At 41.4% G+C, this 23,199-nt stretch overlaps 1 protein-coding gene across 1 annotated transcript in view; it reads left to right on the forward strand.

Moving 5' to 3' along the window:
* The window catches only part of LOC122790513 (solute carrier family 12 member 6-like), a 1,559,275-nt gene that overhangs the window by 1,478,034 nt on the left and 58,042 nt on the right, over positions 1-23,199 (forward strand). Inside the window, exon 21 of the mRNA XM_044058063.1 lies at positions 13,500-13,631. Within this exon, the coding sequence (XP_043913998.1) occupies positions 13,500-13,631 (132 nt within the window). The remainder of the gene's footprint in view (positions 1-13,499; positions 13,632-23,199) is intronic.

Below are 23,199 nucleotides of genomic sequence, written 5' to 3' on the forward strand. Positions count from 1 at the left end.
GGGCTTTTGTTTATTTTATTACTATAAAGTGGATTTGTGTAAAATCTAACTGTATGATTAAAAGCAATGGCACCAGCATCAACCACATAACAACAAAATCCCTCAAAAGAGCAAACAGCCCGGATCGCAGATGTTCAGTTACTTTCTGATGCAATCCTTATACAAGTCAGGCTGATGAGGAAGTGAGAACACATTATGGCAAAGTGAAATACCTTGAAAACCATGACACAACAGCATAACCAGATGGCATACACAGACTGTTTAATTTGATGTTCTTCGTAGCCATTGTTGCAGTACTAATCCTTGGGACTTTCTGCCATGCTGAAGCCTGTGACCAGCCCAATTACAAGAGTCATTCCATCATTCCTAGCCGACAGATGTTCTGACTTCAGGGTATAGGAAGGGCATCTGTCAGTGCAATCTTTAGTTCTTTCTAGCCATGCAGCCCAATGCGCTTGTGTGTTTTACAGGCTCACGGCAAGTCAGTTGGCTTGTGTTTCCAAAATCTGACTGCTTCCAGACAGATTAAAGGCCTATTTGGGAAATTACTTCTCTAATTAATGTTTGAAAACTTAACGACTGTTTGCCTATGGGAAACAAATCTTCCATAAAGATTTTCACTTATTTTGTTTGGGCCTCAGTACAATGTCTCGAACTGCTCTGGTTATGTTAATTTTCATGCAGAACCCTTAAACACACGGCTGAGATACTCACAGCTCATATGAAGTCCTTGTCTTCTGCTTCTTTGGTAGTGTCACAGCCTTTAACTTATGCAGGTCCTGCAATTGCTCCAACAGGCACTGGTGTGATCCCTAAAAAGCAGAAAATATAAAAAAACCTAGGGATCCAGAGACTGCAGGAAAAAATTACTGCATTAACCTCTAAGTGGGGTGGGTTTGGTATAATCATTAAGGTCTTTACTTCATAAGCATAATTACAGGGTTTAGTTCTGACCATGGGGTACTGGCTAGGCTTAAAATGGCCCTTCAGGGCAGTTAGCCTAACATTCCCTATGAACCTTTTTCCTAACTTGACTGAAGTCCTTGGTGAGGTACCTTCACAGCATCCAGGAAAGGGGACTGCTAGGCCAGAACCCTCTGGCATGGTCTCTCTGGAGCCTGCCACAGTCCCCGGCCTACCCATGACTATCACCACCACTCACACATCAGTTGGGTCTGACATCACTATGCAGGCATCAGCTTCTGGCATCCATTAAGTGGTTCTACAGGAAGACCTCATGTCTCCCCCAATTTCCGACATTCCTACTGAGGTTGCGATTGGACGACCACATCCTTCGGCCAAGCCTGTGAAACTTTTGTCAAACCAAAACACGCTACCACCCTGGCCTCTCCTTTGTCATTGACCCCCACATATCAGACCAAAGTCCATGATCTGATCTAGATAGCACAGGAATTCATGACTTTCATTAAATCCGTAGAACCTTCAAAACTCTCTTATGAGGCTTCTCTGATGCCGACTAAAAGAACTGGGGATATAGCTTTCCAAGAAGAAAATGACTCCTCATCCTCCGAAGATGAGGAAGACCTCTCTTATTTGTGTCATTTACAAACTCAAGTCTACCCTGACCCAGACTCTGATGATATTGTCTCTTCAGGTTCCCCACCCAAAGGCCTTTCCTTCACTGACACATTGCACAAAATGAGAGTAGGTTTCACTGGGAGAGTAAGCAGTTCTGCTGAGCACAGACACATTACAGGAAGCTGTTAAGCTTACCTTCTTCTAGACCATTGGCTATTTCTCCAGTCCACAATGTACTAGATGATGTTTTTGAAGATGTAGCCCTACACCCTGAGTCCTTACCACCTGCACTTAGGAAACCAGATATATTTTACAGAGTGTTTGACTCACACAAGCATCTGTACAAAAATTCTAAAGTTGATCTCTTTGTGGTCTCTGCTGAGTCTGCTAAACGGATTCCCAAAGGACCTCCCAGGCATCCCTTTTCCAATGATAGGGAAAGCAGACTACTGGACAGAATGCTAAACAGGTTTGGCAAGAAACGTTCTAACTCTGCAAACCTAGTCATGAGGGCTTTAAATTGTCAATCCCATACGATAAAATACTGAGAATCACTTCAAGATAAAATGATAGCAAAGTTTGATTCCATGGCAGACAGAGCCTTGTACAAGGAGGTGCTGGATACATCTAGACAAGCTGTACAGATAGCCATTCACTCCTTGAAATGCAGCTGTGATGCCTTAGATACCTCTTGAAAAGCAGCTGCCACAGCTTCAGTTATCCACAGACATGTGCATGGCTCAGTACCCAGCCACTGTCAGACCAAGTAAAAGCAGTTATTGGATGCCTCACTAGACAAAGAATTCCACTTCAGACCTCCAGCTGAACTAGGCTCTGAAAACTAGACAAAAAAGTCAAATCAATTAAAACAATTAAGGGATTCTACTTTTCCCCACCCATGAGGTACTATAGAAACTACCCCCTCTAAACCTTAGCCCTTCCCACCTAGACAAGCCTAGGGGAGGCCTCCCCTTGGAAGAAGACCAAAGCAATCCAGAAGATGGCAAACAGAACAGCCACAGAGATCAGGTACCACCAAAAAGCGTGCCCACCACACAGAACAGCTATGCAAGTATGCTACCCCCCTCCCCGGACACCTGTCAGAAAGGCTTTCCCTCTTCTGAAGTCAGTGGAAAACCATCACAAAGGATCAGTGGATCCTCAGCATTATAGATAAAGCAGAGTACAAATCACTTCAGCTAGTAGATCTAGGAGGCTCTCTCTCAGATACCCTCCCTGTGGGAGGAATACAGACACCTTGTTGAGGTTTCAAGTAGTGTGTTTAGTTTAGTAGATAGATGGATGAGTGTTCTTGTTGTAATTAGAAGTGAGAGTAATCAGAGCAAGAACACTTGTCCATCTACCTACTTACCCGAATAAACTACGTGAAGCATCAATAAGGAGTCTGTATTCCTCCCACAGGGAGGGTATCAGAGCGAGACAGAGTCTCGTAGATCTGCTAGCTAAAGTGATTTTATCTGGACTAATCCTTTGTACCCTGTTTCTTGTTAGTCCTGTCACCCTCTGGGTTACAGGTTGTGTTCCTGACTTGACTCAACTAGATTACCACTGTTTTCAGCATTATAGAAAAGGGATACTATATCTAATTCAGGGAAATCCCACCCTTTGTGGGCACTCCAAGACCTCAAAAGGAACAAGAAAATCTCTTACCCCCGGTTATCAAAGATTACCTTCAGCAAGGGTCCATACAGCCAGTTCACCCAGGTCAAGAGGGAAAAGGCTTTTCTATTCAAGGGTCTTCCTGGTCCAAGAAAAGAGGGAAACTGGAGATCTATCCTGGATCTTTCAAAACTAAACAATTTCCCCTACTTGACAAAATTCAAGGTGCTTACTTTGCAAAAGTTGCTACCCACAATTTTTCAGGACGCCTCCATGGTCACTATTAACCTAAAGGCATGTACCTTCATGTTCTTGTAGCAATCAGTCACAGAAAATATCAACAGTTTGTATCCTTAGGCTCCCACTTCCAGCTTTGTGCTCTACTATTTGGTCTCTCAGTTGCCCCAGCAGTGTTTACAAAATTCTTGGCACCCATGGTAGCACATTGCAGAATGCCGGAGGTATACATCTGTCCTTAACCTAGACAGCTATCTTATCCAGGGTAGAGCCACCTTCAAGACCCTGGATGCCCACTAGACCTCTATAAACTGCTTCCAAAAGGTGGGCCTCACATCAGTTATACAAAAGTCTTGGGTGACACCCCAAGCAAGGATCCTGTTCCTGGGGGTCCTGATACACTCTACCCAACAGAAAGCATTTCTCCCTCAGGGCAAGGTGTTTTCCTGACAGATTGTTTGAAAAAAACTACTCACAAAACAACTAATCTTGGCCTGAGAATTTTTAAGGATCTTAGGGTACATGGCTTCATGTATCCTGTTGGCCGCTTTCCTAAAATATAAGCATGAGGAAACTCCTGTGGTTTCTCATATTTGTCTAGGAGCAGCACTCCCAATCATTAGAACTACTCCTACCCTTACTCCTGTGGAATTCCTGTGGTGGAAGGGTGCTGTATAGGACAACCCAGGAGCAACCTTCACACTGCCTCAGGCAAAGTCTGTTACCACAGACAGCTCAGACATAGCTTCGGGAGTGCACTTAGGCCCACCGAGAGGGCAGGGCATTTGGTTCCCACAATAGTGGAACTTGCATGAAAATCTAAAGAAATGCTAGCAAGTCTTCCTGGCCATAAAATGCTTTCTGACAGCATTTAAGCCCAGGAATTGTGCAAATCTGGACAGACAGTACCACAGCCATGTGGTACATAAACAAGGGGGGACCTTGTCTTACCCACTGTGCAGCCTTACCAGAAAGATGTGGATGTTAGCCCAAGACTTGGGGATCACTCTGATAGAATCGTACGTCCCAGACTACTGCAGACCCTTGTAGGCTCCCTCAGCAGGGACTTAGTAGATCTAAGTGAATGGATGTTGAAAAGGGAAATATTCCTGGATCTCACTACTCTGTGGGAATCCCGTCTGTATACTTTTTTGCCTGTCTCCACAACTAAGAAGGTGATTGTACAGAACACAGGAGAGGGCCTGGAAGATAGATGCCTTCTTCTTCTTTATGTGGGCCCGCTGGATGTTCTTCGTGTTTCACTGTTGCAGTCATTTCATTTGGGTTATCTGCTTGCAGGTAGCCCTCCATCGGCCTGATTATCAAAGTCTTGGGTCCTGCGTTGTTTGCTGTCTCATTTTTCATGACGTCAGGTAGTCAGGGGAATAAAGTATGCACCTTGATGCCATTACATCAGTCTTTCTTGCCGTCCAGTGCCCAAAGCAGAAGCAGTTCACAAGTGCCTGTCGGCCGACTCCTGAAATTTTCATTTTCGAGTTTCACATCCAAAGTCTTTGAAAAAGCTAAGTACCCAATTGGGGATCTTTTTTTTGCTCTAAACCAATGTCAGTAAAAGTTAACAATTGTATTTCATGTGGAAAGCAAATACCATATAAAGATTTTCATTCGTACTGCATTCCTTGCTTAAGCCCAGACCACGATGTCCCTCGCTGTCTGTTTTGTGCCTTATTCAATCTTTGAACTATTCTTCATTGGTTCATTTTTGCATCTAACTATTTTGGTACTCGGTTCAATTATCTAGAAATGGCTTCAGTAAGCCATCCGACTACCGATATTCTGAAAAAGCATAAAGAAAAAGACAGAGACAGACCACATAGGTCCAAAGCTAGAGACGATGCTTCCGTTAAGCTAGTCGCCAGTTTGCCAGTACTCAGTGAGGTGCTTTTGCAGCCCCTAATACCCACTACTTCAGATTCGCAGGCCTCTACTGAGACCCATTCGGAGTCCGGTATGACGTGAGATGCTTCTTCGACTAGGGAACCTGTGGATGTCTCTACCTTGGATGGGCCCGGAGCCGCTGTGCAGGCACCGGCTTCTGAGGGTGTATTCAGGCCTACTGACTTGCATATCAAACCGACGCCATCTTCTTCTTCAAGGCCTAAAACTTGATCCACTCCTAGAAAACCGATGCCCAGACCACATGGTCAGGTCCCATGCCTAAAAAACAAATGATAAGAATGGCTGAAGACCTTATTACTCTAATCAGGGGAAGCCACCCTTCTCCCTCTAAGAGACCTAGAACTGATTTTCCTTCTGATTCTTCGGAGCAGGATTCTGATATTTCTGTTTCTTCTGATGACCAGGATTTGCCCTTATCTACCTATGAGGATTCTGTTGCAGAGGACTCCATTCCCTCCGCTTTCCCTCCAGAAGATTTCTCTTTTGGTGAAACTTTGCATACTCTTAGGGAGCATTTTTGCTGGGAAAGCCAGGATTACTCTGACTCCAAAAAGAGGCTTAGGGAATTCTGACTCCTACCTCAACACAGGCCTTTAGCTGTCCCTCCTGTACTGGACATTGTAGATGATGCCTTCATGGAATCTAGCCTGGCCCCAGACACTTTACCTCCAGCTCCCAGGAAACCTGACAGGTATTACAGAGTACCTGACTCTCATAAGTTCCTCTTTAGGAATCCTACTGCGGATCCAGAGATCATTTCACAGGGACACAAAGGCATTAAGGCTACTACTGCCAAAAACCCTACCCCCTCTGATAGAGATTCCAGGGCCCTGGATAGATGGGGTAAGAAGGTATACACTTCTGCTACTTTGGCCATTAGGGCCTTAAACTGCCAGTTTCAGATGTTAAAGTATCAGCAGCATATTATTGGATTACTTAAACAGAAAATGATGCTGATTCCTGACTGTGCTGAAAATAAATAATTAGAGGAGTTAATGCATTCTGCTGAACAAGTTGGTAACATACTTTGCAATGTGGTTTTGATTCCTTAGAGGCATCTTGCAGGGCTTCTGTCACTGGGTCTGTACTTAGAAGGCATGCTTGGGTTAAGGAGCAAACTTTACCAGATTATGTTAAAGCTAAATTACTGGATGCTCCCTTAAACCAAGACTCCCTGTTTGGTAACAAAGCAGAAGAAGTACTTAAAAAGATGGAGGAAAAAGCTAAATCTATGGAAACTGTTAAAGATTTCCTGCAAGTACAGCCTCCCAGATTTAGTAGATACCAGCCTTCTAAGAACTGGTCCTTTCCTGCCTCTTTCAGGCATTCTCAGTCCAAACCCAGGACCAGCAGACCTCCCAGGCTTCAGTCTCAATGTACTCACAGGCCTAAGCAATGAAGGGCTCCCTCTTCCAAAGCTGGGAGTGGTAAGGCACCCCCCTATGGTAAACTGTCACAATGACTTAACCTTAAACCATCCAAGCCCTGCTCAACTGACTGTTCCTTTAGGGGGAAAGATCACCCTGCATGCAAAAAACTGGGAACTCATTACCCAAGACAAATGGGTTCTAAATATAGTTTCCCAAGGATACAGATTCCATTTCCACTCCTTACCAAGCCCAAACGATTGGCCAGACCTACCCCCAAATCAGTGGGCAGAGGCTCAACAGCAGGTTCTCAATCTTTTAAGTATCAGGGCTATTCAGCCTGTCCCAGCAGAAGAAAGGGGATAAGGTTTTTACTCAAGATTTTTCCTGGTACCCAGAAAAGACAATACCTGGCATCTTATCCTGGACTTGTCTATCGTAAACACCCTTTTGGTAATCCCAGAATTCAAAATGCTAACTCTTCATCTGCTGCTTCCCATGCTAGGCAAAAATGCCTGGTTGGCAACATTGGATTTAAAGGAAGCTTACCTGAACATCCCAATAAGGGAATCTTGCAGAAAATACCTGCCTTCACAGCAAGCTACATGTACTATCAGTTCTCTGCACTGCCCTTTGGCTTATCTACTGCATCCATGGTCTTCACAAAGTGCCTAGCTCCAGTCATTGCATTCTGCAGGCAAAGAAATATTCAAATATACCCATACCTGGACGATTGTCTAATTCAGGCAGAAAGCCAGGACATACTAATAAATCATCTGGCATTTGTAAAGAAACTGCTAACCTCACTGGGGTACACCATAAACAAAAAGAAATATTACGTAGTACCCTGCCAACAAATTGTATTCCTGGGAACAGGCTTGAATACAACTTCCCAGATGGCCTACCTCACGCCAGAGAAACAAGTTCATTTGACTGCTTACTTCAAACTAATGGCCACAAAGACCCAGCTATCTGCAAGACAAATACTGCAAGCCTTGGGGTTCATGGCCTCCTGCATTCTCCTAATTCCATATGCAAGACTGCATATGAGGAAACTACAATGGTATCTAAAAAGCCTATGGTGTCAACATTCTTAGGACCTAGAATCAATGATTCCTATCATACCTTGCCTACAGTTAGAGTTCCTTTGGTGGGCAGAGGCCTGCCACCACAACAAGGGACTGCCATTCACTCTACTCCGTGCCGCCCAACCCTTAACAACAGACGCATCAGACTATGCATGGGGGGGTCACTTGGCAGGGCAGTGCATTCAGGGAAAATGGAACCCGAGTCAAATACACCTGCATATTAATCAAAAAGAAATGTTAGCTGTATAGAATGCCCTGACAGCCTTCAAGGACCACATTCTTCCAGGACAATTATTGGTAAAGACAGACAACATCACTGTTATGTGGTACATAAACAAGCAGGGAAGAACTCACTCATACCCCCTCTGCAGACTAGTCATGGCTCTGTGGAACACAGCCTTGAGCTACCAAGTACACCTACAAGCTGAATTCCTGCCAGGCAAGCTAAATACACTGGCAGACGACCTAAGCAGAAATTTCATGGACCCACACGAGTGGAAACTGGAGCCAAAGATATTCAACATTCTGAGAAACAAATGGGGAAGCCCAGAGATAGACCTATTTGCCTCCCCTCAGAACTATCAGTTGGACAAATTCTGCACAAGGACTCCCTACAAACAAGCTTGGAAAGTGGATGCCCTGTCCTTTACCTGGGAAAGCCTCTCAGTTTATGCCTCTCAGTTTATGCCTTTCCACCTCTGCCTCTCATCTCGAAAGTTTTACTAAAGATCAAACAGGACAAACCAAAGAAAATACTCATTGCACCAGACTGGCCACACCAACACTGGTACCCCCTTTTGTGCAGTATGTCACTACTGGAACCATGGCACCTGCCTCAGACTCCTACCCTACTGTCCCAGCAGGAAGGGCAGATTCTGTACCCCCAGCTTCAAGCCCTGAACCTGGCAGCCTGGCTAATTACCTGAGTTCTCCTATACCATCCCTCAGCAAACAAGTGCTGGATGTCATCCTGGAGGCAAGAAGGCCTAGTACTAGAAAATCCTATGCTGGAAAGTGGAAAAGATTTTGTTCCTGGAGCCAGCCTCAGAGGGTGGGCACTACAGTGCCCAATTTACCCCATATTCTTCAATACTTAACAGAGATGCTTCACAAGGGCCTTTCCTTCTCTTCCATTAAAATTCATGCCTCAGCCATTTCAGCAGATTATAATACTGAGCCAACCCTCTTCTCTCACCCCCTACTGAAACAATTCCTCAGAGGGGCCAAACAATTTGACTACATAGGAGAGCTCCTACTCCTGCCTGGGACCTTAACTTTGTATTGGAAAAGCTCACTCTACCTCCTTTTGAGCCAGCTGCAAATGCAGAGTTGAAATTCCTTTCTTGGAAAACAGCCTTCCTTCTAGCCATCACTTCAGCAAGAAGAGTGTCTGAATTATAGGCCCTCATGGCAGTGGAGCCTTTCATCATCTTTCATGCTGACAGGGTATCCCTCAGGACCAATCCCTCCTTCATGCCCAAGGTAGTATCCAGTGTAGCCCTTATTGAGTCCATTCATTTGCCGACCTTCTTTTCTAATCCACAGAACAAAGAGGAACGAATACTGCACTCCTTGGACGTGCACAGACAACTTAGATTTTACTTGGACAGGAATAAACCTCTCAGGAAATCTGAACAGCTGCTAGTTGCCTTTGCTGCAGGGGCAGAGGGAAAGGCCATTTCAAAGCAACTAATTTCTAAGTGGATAGGCCATTGCATTCTTTTCTGCTATAAGCACCATGGAAAACCTACCCCACAGGGGGTAAGACCCCATTCCACCAGGATTGCATCTACTTCTACAGCCTTTTTCAGAAGTGTTCCTACCAGGGACATCCTAGAAGCTGCTACCTGGAGTTCTGTACATACCTTCACCAAGCATTACCACTTGCCAATTTTCTCTAAATCCAGAGCTGGTTTTGCCATTGCAGTCTTGCAGGGCCTAATAGCTACTCCTAATGCTCAGTAACTGCCTCCTCCCTTCCTTACCTTTGGGAATCTACCCAAATGTGATGACTGCAACAGTGAAACATGAAGAATATAGTACTGTTGTGTACACCTACCATAAATGTAGATGTTCGAGTGTATTCATTGTTGCAGTCCTGGTTACCCTCCCTCCAGCCCCCTGACTTCTATTGGCTATACCTCTATTCTTGTTTACTTTACTTAAGCTTTCTGGTGTATGTGCTTTTTGTTGGAGTTGTAACTATATATTTAATTGCTTCCCATTATGAGGGCACCTGACATCTGAGGCAAGAAAAATTGATGTAATGGCGTCGGCTGCATGTTTTATACCCCCGACTACCTGATGTCATGGACGATGAGACAGCAACTGACGCAGGACCCAAGGCTTTGATAATCAGGCCGACTGAGGGCTACCTGCAAGCAGATAACCCAAATTTAATGATTGCAACAGTGAATACACTCGAACATTTACATTGATGGTAAGTGTGCACAGCTGTACTTTATCTATACTGCGACAGTGAATACACTCGAACATCTACATTTATGGTAAGCGTACACAACTGTACTTTATGTATACTGCAACAGTGAATACACTCGAACATTTACATTGATGGTAAGTGTACACAGCTGTACTTTATGTATACTGCGACAGTGAATACACTCGAACATCTACGTTGATGGTAAGTGTACACAACTGTACTTTACGTATACTGCGACAGTGAATACACTCGAACATTTACATTGATGGTAAGTGTACACAGCTGTACTTTATGTATACTGCGACAGTGAATACACTCGAACATCTACGTTGATGGTAAGTGTACACAACTGTACTTTATGTATACTGTGACAGTGAATACACTCGAACATCTACATTTATGGTAAGTGTACACAACTGTACTTTATGTATACTGCAACAGTGAATACACTCAAACATCTACATTTATTTATACTGCGACAGTGAATACACTCGAACATTTACATTGATAAGGGTACACAGCTGTACTTTATGTATACTGCAACAGCGAATACACTCAAACATCTACATTGATTGTAAGTGTACACAACTGTACTTTATGTATACTGCGACAGTGAATACACTCGAAAATCTACATTTATGGTAAGTGTACACAACTGTACTTTATGTATACTGCGACAGTGAATACACTCGAACATCTACATTGATGGTAAGTGTACACAACTGTACTTTATGTATACTGTGACAGTGAATACACTCGAACATCTACATTTATGGTAAGTGCACACAACTGTACTTTATATATACTGTGACAGTGAATACACTCGAACATCTACATTTATGGTAAGTGTACACAACTGTACTTTATGTATACTGTGACAGTGAATACACTCAAACATCTACATTTATTTATACTGCGACAGTGAATACACTCGAACATTTACATTGATGGTAAGGGTACACAGCTGTACTTTATGTATACTGCGACAGCGAATACACTCAAACATCTACATTGATTGTAAGTGTACACAACTGTACTTTATGTATACTGCGACAGTGAATACACTCGAACATCTACATTTATGGTAAGTGTACACAACTGTACTTTATGTATACTGCGACAGTGAATACACTCGAACATCTACATTGATGGTAAGTGTACACAACTGTACTTTATGTATACTGTGACAGTGAATACACTCGAACATCTACATTTATGGTAAGTGTACACAACTGTACTTTATGTATACTGCGACAGTGAATACACTCGAACATCTACATTTATGGTAAGTGTACACAGCTGTACTTTCCTTTACACCTTCCCCCATTACCCTTGATTACGAGGGCACTTACAAAGATCAGGACTGACAGGGCCAACATGATAGTGGTAGCCCTCTTCTAGCCCAGACAACATTAGTTTTCTCTCTGCTCCACCCTCAGTGTGGGGAGGTTTCACATTCTCCCAAAGGGCATAGATCTTCTCAGCCAAATCAAGAGATTGGTCATCCACTCCAAATTGACATATCTCAGTCTAGCTGCCTGGTGGATTGGGTTGTGACACCCTCTTTGATGTCTTCCCCAAAAGAGTTGCTATCTATTTTAAAAGAGGCAAGAAAATCTAAGACGAGAAAATCATACCTAACCAAATGACAGAGATTTTCTACTGGTGTAATGGCCAATATAGTATCCCAGCTTAAGTGGACATTAGTTCAGTGCTGCTTTATCTATCATACCTGTTTGACCAGGGCCTTTCTTATTCCAACATAAAGTTTCATGGATTCTGCAATCTCAGCTTGCAGATTATTACACCGCTGTTCTCTCACCCTCACACAAAACTGTTTCTAAAAGGGGTGATTCAGTTGAGACCCTCCCCACAGAAGGGACCCCATTCCAGCATGAGACTAAGACTGTGTTTTGCCATCCTCTGAGCCAGCTATTACTGTGCCTGTCAGAATGTTTACCTGGAAGGTCATCCTCATTATGGCCATCACATCAGCTGGACGAGTGTCTGAACTGCAAGCCCTCATGTGTATAGAGCCCTTTACTGTTTTCCACAGGGACAGGGTAACCCTCAGAACATACCCATCATGCATGCCCAAGGTGATTTCAGAACTCAGCCTTAGCCAGGCTATCCATCTGTCAGTTTTCATCCAAAACCCACAGAACAAAGTGGAAAGATTTCTCCACTCACTTTATATCTAAAGACAGATCAGGTATTACCTAGACAGAACAAAGATTATGGACAGGGCATACCAGTTGTTGGTATCCTTTGCAGAGGGAGAAAAGTGGTAAGTCTGTCTCAAAGCAAACCATGTCTAAATGGATTGCAAACTGCATCAGTTTTTGTTGCACACACCATGGAAAGCCTCTACCTGGCCACATTAGAGTGCATTTTACCAAGCATGGGGCAACTACCACTGCTTTCCTCAAAGGAGTTCCCACTCAAATCATCCTAGAGGCAGCCACTTGGAATTCAGTTCACACCTTCAGTAAACATTATAATGGAAAACACGTCTCCAGGGTCGGGTTTATCTCTGCCATCCTATAAAAATTATTTCCTAATACTACAGTCATCTCCTCCACCCTCTTTGGGAAGCTTCCCAAGAATTAATACTGCAACATTAACTACAAAGAACACAGTAAAATCGTGTCCCACTTACCTTAACTGTAGATGTCCAAGTAGATCAGTGCTGCAGTACATAATCCCACCCTTCTACCCCTTAACTATGTAGGGGTCACCTCTGTCTTCTGCCTCTACTTATAATCCCTTTGGCTGATCCCAACAATACTTTTGTTTCCTTCTCTTTTACACACCAACACTAGACAGCTTGGAAGGTCGTGTTGTCCTCAGGCATCAAACTGCTGTTGTTGGCTTAGAAAGACCTGAAGGTGGTGCCAACAGATGCCCTTCTTATACCCTGATGTCTGGATATCGGATATGATGTTAAGACTCTGGAAATTGGGCTGGCTGTGGGTTTCTGTACGTCAGGAAGTCCCAATGTTTAGTACTGCAGCACTGATTTTCTCGAACAGCTACAATTGTGGTAAGTGGAACAGAACTGTACTTTCAGCTTTAGTAAACCATGTGTAATAATAGTGCCTTTTGTATATGGAAACATTTGCTGTTAAAACATTGCTTTTAGCAGAGATGATAGTCATGTCTTCAACTACTTTACATACTCCTGATAACGTATGTACGAAAGGCATAAAATAATACTGACTGCACATGTGTAAAAAACATCAGCCAAACAATGTTAGTAATAACCAATATCTTCTTGTTTTGGGGCAGGTTTGGAAGAAGTGTAAGATGCGAATTTTCACTGTGGCACAGATGGAAGACAACAGCATTCAAATGAAGAAGGACTTGGCAACATTCCTGTACCACCTAAGGATCGAAGCAGATGTGGAGGTAGTGGAAATGGTAAGACACTGCAAAACAAATCTCTTATGGCAGCTGCATGTTTTTTATTTGGTTTTCATTTTTTTCAAACAAATAAGTCCGAATAAGCATAAGTGCCTGTTCTTTGGCAGTGACCCGGTCATTTTGACAGGTTGTGACGATAATTTTGATAGGGTTCACTGACTTGGTCAGTCAAATAGCAAAGATCAAGTTGAGGTTAAAAAAAAAACAAAAAAAGAAAGTACAGCAGATAGATATGGTTAAAGGAGAGAGCGGTATAGCAGTTGATTAGTACTTTGATAAACTTTCAACACTGAAAACTGATTGAGTTAAAGGCTTGTATTTTAAAATAGAGTGACGTTTAGGCCCATATAGTAGCATTAGGGTGGTATGAAATAGTAAGGAGTAAATTGGGCAGTAGTTTTTGGTGCTGCTGTTCAGTTCTGTCAAAAATATACAGGTGATGTTGACTCAAATATTTCCATGTAGTAAATCAGAAGAAAACAAGCAGGTACTTGTGCGCGAAGTGGGTAATAAATCCATCACAAAACTGTCACAACCTTCTTATGGTATAAGTCCAAGTAGAAACGATGCAATTTCAATAAGAATTCAAGTCATTTATTAAAATTCAGTAAACAGAACACAAATGAAGGTGAGCGCTTTCACTAAAATTTAGTTTCTTCAGACCTTTACGCAACAAGGTATGGTTCCACCCTTTATATAGTGCTACCATTATTTTTCAATTAAAATAATTGCAAACAATTAAGCAATTATTTAAAGAAGTCAGAATATTCTAAAAAATCATTATAAAAACAAATATATTACAAAAGAAATTATTGCAAAAAATCATCATCATCAACCCTTGAGTATAAGTCAAACTTTTTCATGCAGCACGTGCTTATAATGGAGTTATTTACACATTTCATTATGCTTCAAGAATAAAGTCGTCATCATCAACCCCTGAGTATGAATCATACTTTTTCATACTGCACGTACTCATAATGTAGTTGTTTATATGTTTCATTATGTTTCAAGAATAAGTGGTCAACATCAACTATTTAATGTGTTGTTTATATATGTATATACAGTTACTGCAACCGGGACATATAAATATAAATATATATTCGAACATTTAAATATTTAAATAGTATATTATCAGGGTGCCTTGCTAGACTTCTAGTGTGAGGGTTATATTATAAAATGTATATACAAGAAGCAAATGTGTGTGTATAAAGCATATTTGTACTACAGTGGAGTGAATCAGATTCTAACAAAATATATGTGTGTATATAACCAATACATTTGTAATAGATACGGTGTACATATGCATGTATAGTGTGTCAATGTATATGATCTATATGTATGAATTTAATTAAACAAATGTGTATATATAAGTAAATATGGTAGATGAAATAAAACCAATATGTCATATTCACATGTAAATGGTGAGTAAATGAATAAATGGGTAAATAAATAAATAAACAAACTGATAAGCAAATCATGTGACAATATGTAAGTGTTAAAAAATATATATGAAAAATATATATAATGTATAAATATATATATATATAAATATATGTATAAAAAGTACATCAAATAGTAAGTAGTATATGTATATGCATTAAATATAGATTAAATATAAAAAACATTATAAATATATATGTATGTATAAATTAAATAAATATGTATAAAAAGATATATACAGATATATACAGGGTTTCATATAGATAACGTATAAAAATATGTGAAGGATGAGTTAGATTAATAAAATGTATGTAAAGTCATGAAATGTATATCTATATTAATATATAGGTATGTATATGTGTATGTATGAAGTATGTTAAATGCAAGTAAGGATAAATATTGGGACTAGTATGGATATATAAAAACTGGGTTGATAGATGAATGTTAATATGTTATACTGATGATAGAATATATATGTATGTATGAGTATGAAATTGGAGACACTGTATAATTATGGGTTGGTCTACATATGACTTCAATCATTTAATATGTCTCCGTTGTCTAAGGTATGGTTTAATCGAAGCTCTTTCATTTAAACCATATGCCCCCTGTCTGCCCTTAATAAAATTATCCAGCCACTCTCTTTATCTTCTGTGTAACATCTTATATTTCCTCCCCTTGGATTTGGTGTTATAACCTCCAAAACCCTAAATGTAAATGTATGTTGAGCCCCTGTTTCAAGAATGTGTTTAGCTGAAGCATTGTTAATATTTTTCTTTCTGATGTTATAGCAGTGTTCCCTTATCCTATCCCGTAGGCATCGATTAGTTTTGCCTACGTAAAACGATGAACAAGTCGAGCAAACTGCTAGATATACAACATGGCATGTCATGCAGTTAGCATTGGCATTCATAACAATTTCTTTGTTAGAGTCTGGATGTAAGAAAGTGGGGTTGGTGTTAATTAGTGAACAGAAGTTACAATGGCCACAAGGCTTAGTGGAATTAACAGTGTTCATGTCTTTTCTGTATGTATTATAACATAGAATCCTCTTGAGATTCATCTTATTCCTATACAGAAACATTGGTTTATCACCCACTATTTTCTTAATATCATCATCAATTGTTAAAACATCCCAATATTTACCAACAATGGACCTAATCTCATCATTGTCTCTGGTAAAGCAAGTGGAAAACATAACCTTAGTTGGATTAATAGGTGTTATTTGTAGATGTTCTTCAATTTCATTTAATTTGTAGCCCCTTGCTAATAACTGATTTTTCAAATCGTTCAAATCCCTTTCAAGGCCTATTTCATTGGAATTCATTCTGGACATCCTTAGTGCCTGTCCTTTCATGATGTTTTTAAAAACATATGTTGGGTGCATTCTAGTTCTAAACAGTAACATATTTCGATGACAGTTCTTTCTATAAATACCTGTATTAATCAACCCACATGGCAGTTTTTCAATATACAGATCTAAAAATTCAATTCTAGTCATACTGTATTGTATCGTAAACTTAAGACACTCTGTTAGATGATTAATGACCAAGGTAAAATTTTGTAGATCATTGACATTTCCATTCCATAAAATAAATAAATCATCCACAAAGCGTCTATAAAATATCACATTGGATTTAAACAGAGGATTCTGAAAAAGCATCACTTCCTCCCAGTATGCTAAAAACATATTGGCGTAGCTATTGGCACATGGTGTGTCCATAGCTACGCCTTCACATTGTCTGTAAATATTGCCATCAAACATGAAAGCATTGTTTTCTAAAATCAATTCAAGGAAGTGTGTTATAAGATCAATAAGAATGTCAGAATATTCACTGTACTACATATATACACATTTGTTTAATTAAATTCATACATATAGATCATATACATTGACACACTATACATGCATATGTACACCGTATCTATTACAAATGTATTGGTTATATACACACATATATTTTGTTAGAATCTGATTCACTCCACTGTAGTACAAATATGCTTTATACACACACATTTGCTTCTTGTATATACATTTTATAATATAACCCTCACACTAGAAGTCTAGCAAGGCACCCTGATAATATGCTATTTAAATATTTAAATGTTCGAATATATATTTATATTTATATGTCCCGGTTGCAGTAACTGTATATACATATATAAACAACACATTAAATAGTTGATGTTGACCATTTATTCTTGAAACATAATGAAACATATAAACAACTACATTATGAGTACGTGCAGTATGAAAAAGTATGATTCATACTCAGGGGTTGATGATGACGATTTTATTCTTGAAGCATAATGAAATGTGTAAATAACTCCATTATAAGCACGTGCTGCATGAAAAAGTTTGACTTATACTCAAGGGTTGATGATGATGATTTTTTGCAATAATTTCTTTTGTAATATATTTGTTTTTATAATGATTTTTTAGAATATTCTGACTTCTTTAAATAATTGCTTAATTGTTTGCAATTATTTTAATTGAAAAATAATGGTAGCACTATATAAAGGGTGGAACCATACCTTGTTGCGTAAAGGTCTGAAGAAGCTAAATTTTAGTGAAAGCGCTCACCTTCATTTGTGTTCTGTTTACTGAATTTTAATAAATGACTTGAATTCTTATTGAAATTGCATAGTTTCTACTTGGACTTATACCATAAGAAGGTTGTGACAGTTTTGTGACGGATTTATTACCCACTTCGCACACAAGTACCTGCTTGTTTTCTTCTGATTTACTGCATTTACTGTGGTACAAGTGCGCTAATCCGATGGGTTGCTTACTTCACATTTATATTTCCATGTAGTGTATAAAGTATTACATTTTTGTTAGCATGGCGTGTAACTGATTGACACTATAATCAACCAATGAACAATAGCTGCCACTGATACACTCTGGCGAGATGTGATGGTAGTGTGAGCTAAGAAAGAAATTACTGATGTTCATAGTGTTTCACTGTTGCAGTCATTACTCTTGGGTTATCCTGCTGTCTGGCTACCCGCAGTCGGCCTGAATTCCAAAGTCTAGGTCCGGCGTCGGTTGCTGTCATCTCTTCCCTGACGTCAGTGTGCCAGGGGTATAAAAGATGCAGCCGACGCCATTTTCTTCAGTCTTTATTGCCGCGCGGTGCTCGAAGTAAAAGCAGTTCGCAAGTGCTGGTCGGCCAACTCCTGAGATTTTCACAGACGAATTTCAGATCCGAAGTCTTCATTAAAGCTAAGTACCCCGTTGGGGAAATGTTTTTCTTGCTCCAGACCGATGTCAGAAAAAGTTAACAATTGTATTTCTTGTGGGAAGCAAATATCCCATAAGGATTTTCATTCTTACTGTATTCCTTGCCTAGGCCCTGATCATAACATTGCTAGCTGTCGGTTTTGTGCTAGATTCAACCAACGCACTATTAAGCGTCGGTATGATTTTGCTTTTCATTACTTTGGCAGAAAATTCAATTATATAATGCCGTCGGAACAGCCGACGACCGGAGTTTCTAAAAAACGCAAGGAAAAAGAGAAGGACAGGAATCCAAGATCCAAAACCAACAACGAGGCTTCCGCTAAGCCAGTCGTCAGTTCACCGGTTCTCAGTTAGGTGCTTTCACAGCCCCTGAAGCCCACTAACTCAGAGCCACAGGCCGCTGACGACTCCCACGTGGAGCCAACTAGACCTCTGGATACTCAAGGTATTGGACACTCGGAAATCATTCCCTCAGATGGGTGCGGAGCTGCTGAGCAGGCATTGGCTTCTGAGGGTGTTTTCAGACCTACACAGCTATATGTAAAGCCTACTTCTGCTTCCAAAGCAAAGACTAAAGCAGCTCTAACGACAAAGAAACAAGTACAGCATTCTCCAGGACAAACTTCCATGCCTAAAAAACAGATGCTCAAAATGGCCGAAGATCTTATTACCTTGATCAGGGGTTCCCATCCCCCTCCTGACAAGAGGCCTAGGCAAGAGACAGACTATGACTCTTCAGATCAGGTTTCCATTTCCTCTGACTCCTCTTCTGTACAGGAATAGTCTCTTCCTCCCTATGAGGATTCTGATGCTGAAGAATATATCCCTTCAGCCTCTCCTCCTGAGGATTATTCTTTTGTGGAAACCCTGCATACCATGAGGGAGCACTTCCAGTGGGAGAGCCAAGATTACTCATAATCAAAGAAAAGGCTTAGAGATTTTCTTTTACTACCTCAGCACAGGCCTCTTGCTATTCCCCCTGTGCTAGATATTGTAGATGATGTATTTTCAATGTCCGGCCTTTCTCCTGACTCCTTACCTCCAACTCCTGTTAAACCAGACAGGTACTACAGGGTTCCAGATTCACATAAATTTCTTTATAAAAACCCTGCTGCTGACCCAGAAACTATTTCTCAGGGTCCCAAAGGGGTTAAGGCCGCTACTGCAAAAAACCCTATCTCTTCTGACAGGGATTCAAGGGCACTAGACAGATGGGAGAAAAAGGTTTACACTTCTGCTACTTTAGCTGTGAGGGCTTTAAATTGTCAATTTCATATGATTAAATATCAGCAATACCTAACGTCACTGTTAAAACAGAAAATGTTGGCCAATTCTGATTGTGCAGAAAATAAGGAAATGCAGGATTTATTGCATGCAACTGAATAAGTGGGAAAGCATACATTGCAATGTAGTTTTGATTCTCTGGAGGCCTCCTACAGGGCCGCAGTCACGGGTTCTGTCATTAGGAGGCATGCTTGGTTAAAGGAACAAAATCTGCCTGATCATGTTAAAGCAAAATTATTAGATGCTCCATTACAGCATGATACCTTATTTGGTGTTAAAGCAGAGGAGGTTATGAAGAAAATGGAGGACAAAGCGAAATCTATGGAAACAGTAAAGGATTTCTTAGAGGTTCAGCCACCAAGATTTAGCAGGAACTGGCCTACAAAGAATTGGTCCTTTCCAGTGTCGGACAGGCCACAAAGAGGCAGATACAGATGCCCCAGAAGCAGATCCCAGTCCCAGGGCTCATACAGGCCTAAACAGTAAGGCGCTTCTACCTCCAAAAGTGGAGAAGACAAAGCACAGCCATACAGGAAACAGTCCCAATGACGTGCCTCTGCCAGCACCAAGCACTTATCTTCTTGCAGCCCCCTTAGGGGGAAAGCTAGCACTTTTCTCTCAAAATTGGCACATGATCACCCAGGACAAATGGGTATTGAATATAGTGTCCCAGGGCTACAGGTTCCACTTTCACACCCTGCCAAAGGCAAAAGGTATGCCAAACCTGCCACACAATCAATGGGCAGAGGCACAAAAACAAGTTTCGTCCCTTATGAACATGAGGGCCATTCAGCAAGTACCACAGCAAGAGCAGGGACAAGGATTTCACTCAAGACTTTTCTTGGTACCCAGAAAGGACAAATCCTGGATAACAATACTGGACCTGTCTATTCTAAACACATTTCTGGACATTCCAAAATTCAAAATGTTAACTCTGCAGCAGCTTCTGCCCATGCTGGGCAAGAAGGCTTGGCTTGTAACTTTGGACCTAAAAGAGGCATACCTGCATATCCCAGTCAGACAATCTTGCAGAAGATACCTCAGATTCATAGCTGGCTCAATGCACTACCAATTCTCTGCACTGCCCTTTGGCTTATCTACTGTGCCCAGGGTCTTCACAAAATGCCTGGCACCAGTAATTGCATTTTGCAGACAAAGAGGAATTCAAATATATCCTTACTTGGACGACTGCCTTATACAAGCAGAGAACAAGGACATTCTACTAAAGCATCTGGCGTTCATAAAAAGATTATTAATTTGCCTAGGGTACACAGTAAACGAAAATAAATCAAAACTAGTACCCTCTCAAGAGATAATATTCCTGGGTGCAAGCTTAAATACAACTGCCCAGATGGCTTATCTCACGCCAGACAAACAAAGGCAACTGACTTCTTACTTCAAAATGTTGGAAACAAAGACGCAGTTATTTGCAAGAAAAATTCTGCAGGCTTTGGGCTTCATGGCATCCTGCATTCTGCTGCTTCATGGCATCCTGCATTCTGCCAATTCCATATGCCTGACTGCATATGAAGAAACTTCAGTGGTACCTAAAAAGTGTTTGGACTCAACATTGTCAAAGCCTGGAAGCATTAATTACCCTCATTCCTTGCCTGCAACAGGAGTTTCAATGGTGGGCACAGGCCTGTCACCTCAACAAGGGAAAGCCATTCACTCTACCCACAGCCAGGTAGTCAATAACAACAGATGCATCAGATTATGCCTGGGGAGCACACATGGCAGGAAAATGTATTCAGGGCACATGGCCCACAAGTCAAATGCATCTACATATCAATCAAAAAGAGATGCTAGCTGTTCAGAATGCCCTGACAGCTTTCAAGGATCTACTCCATCCAGGACAACTAATGATAAGGACGGACAATAAACAGACGGACAATAAACATAAACAAGCAGGGAGGCACACATTCCTACCGCATCTGCAGACAAGCCATGACTTTGTGGGACACAGCATTGACTTATCAAGTACACCTGCAAGCACAATTCCTGCCAGGAAAGAACAATACTCTGGCAGACGAACTAAGCAGAATCCTCACGGATCCCCACGAGTGGAAACTGGATCCACAAGTCTTCAGCATGATAACAAAGGAATGGGGATGCCCAAACATAGATCTATTTGCCTCCCTTCACAACTGCCAACTACAGAGATTCTGCACAAGGACTTATCACAAGCAAGCATGGAAAGTGGATGCTCTGTCATTCAGCTGGAAAAGTCTAACAGTATATGCCTTTCCTCTTCTGCCTCTCTTCCCCAAGGTACTCCTAAAGGTCAGACAAGAGAAGCCAAGAATGATTCTGATTGCCCCAGACTGGCCACGCCAGCACTGGTACCCAGTCCTAAAAACCTTGTCTCAAGGCCCAGCCTGGAAATTGGCTCTAATTCCACACTTACTGACCCAGCGAAACAATCAGATTCTGCACAGCCAACGCAGGACCCTAAGTCTGGCAGCATGGCGGATAATGTAACAGTTCAAAACACACCTCTCTCTAAAGCAGTGATGGATGTTATTTTGGAGGCCAGGAGGCCCAGTACTAGAAAATCTTATGCAGAAAAATGGAAAAGATTCTGTGCTTGGAACCAGGCACAAGGAATTGACACATATGTACCAAATATTCCTCAGATTTTACAATACCTAACTGAGATGCTGGACAAAGGCCTATCCTTTTCATCAATTAAAATTCATGCCTCTGCCATTTCAGCTCATTACAATACGGAACCTCCTATTTTTTCCCATCCATTGCTAAGGCAGTACCTCAAAGGGGCCAAAAACATAAGACCTCCAAGGAGAGCCCCAATACCTGCATGGGACCTCAATTATGTCTTGGAAAAACTCACACTGCCGCCTTTTGAGCCAGTCAATACAGCTGATATAAAGTTTTTATCTTGGAAAACAGCTCTGCTCCTAGCAATAACCTCTGCAAGACGAGTTTCAGAGTTGCAGGCACTCATGGCTGTGGAACCTTTCATCATTTTCCATCCAGACAGGGTTTCTCTAAGGACGAACCCAACATTTATGCCTAAGGTAGTGTCCATTGTGGCCCTTAACCAAACCATTAATTTGCCTACCTTTTATCCAAACCCACAGAATAAGGGTGAGAGACTTCTGCATTCTTTGGACATACACAGACAACTACACTTCTACTTGGACAGAACTAAAGCTTTCAGAAATACTGAGCAACTTTTAGTGGCATATGCTGCAGGATCCCAAGGAAAGCCTATCTCAAAACAGACTATTTCAAAATGGATAGGCCACTGCATTCGTTTCTGCTACTCACCACATGGCAAATCAGTGCCCAAGGACATTAGGCCTCATTCAACCAGGGCAGCAGCCACTTCAGCAGCCTTTCTCAGAGGAGTACCAACCAAAGACATTTTAGAGGCTGCAACTTGGGAATTCAGTGCACACTTTTACAAAGCACTACCATTTACCTCTCTACTCTAAATCCAGAGCAGGCTTTGCCACTGCAGTTCTGCAGGGCCTTATAGCCTCTCCTAATCCTATTTAGGCCCAGCCACCCAACCTCAGCTTTGGGATTCAACCCAAGAGTAATGACTGCAACATTGAAACACGATGAACATAG

This window comes from Protopterus annectens, chromosome 16.part0 (genome assembly GCF_019279795.1).
Source record: "Protopterus annectens isolate FY-2018-M chromosome 16.part0, PAN1.0, whole genome shotgun sequence".
NCBI lineage: Eukaryota > Metazoa > Chordata > Ceratodontiformes > Protopteridae > Protopterus > Protopterus annectens.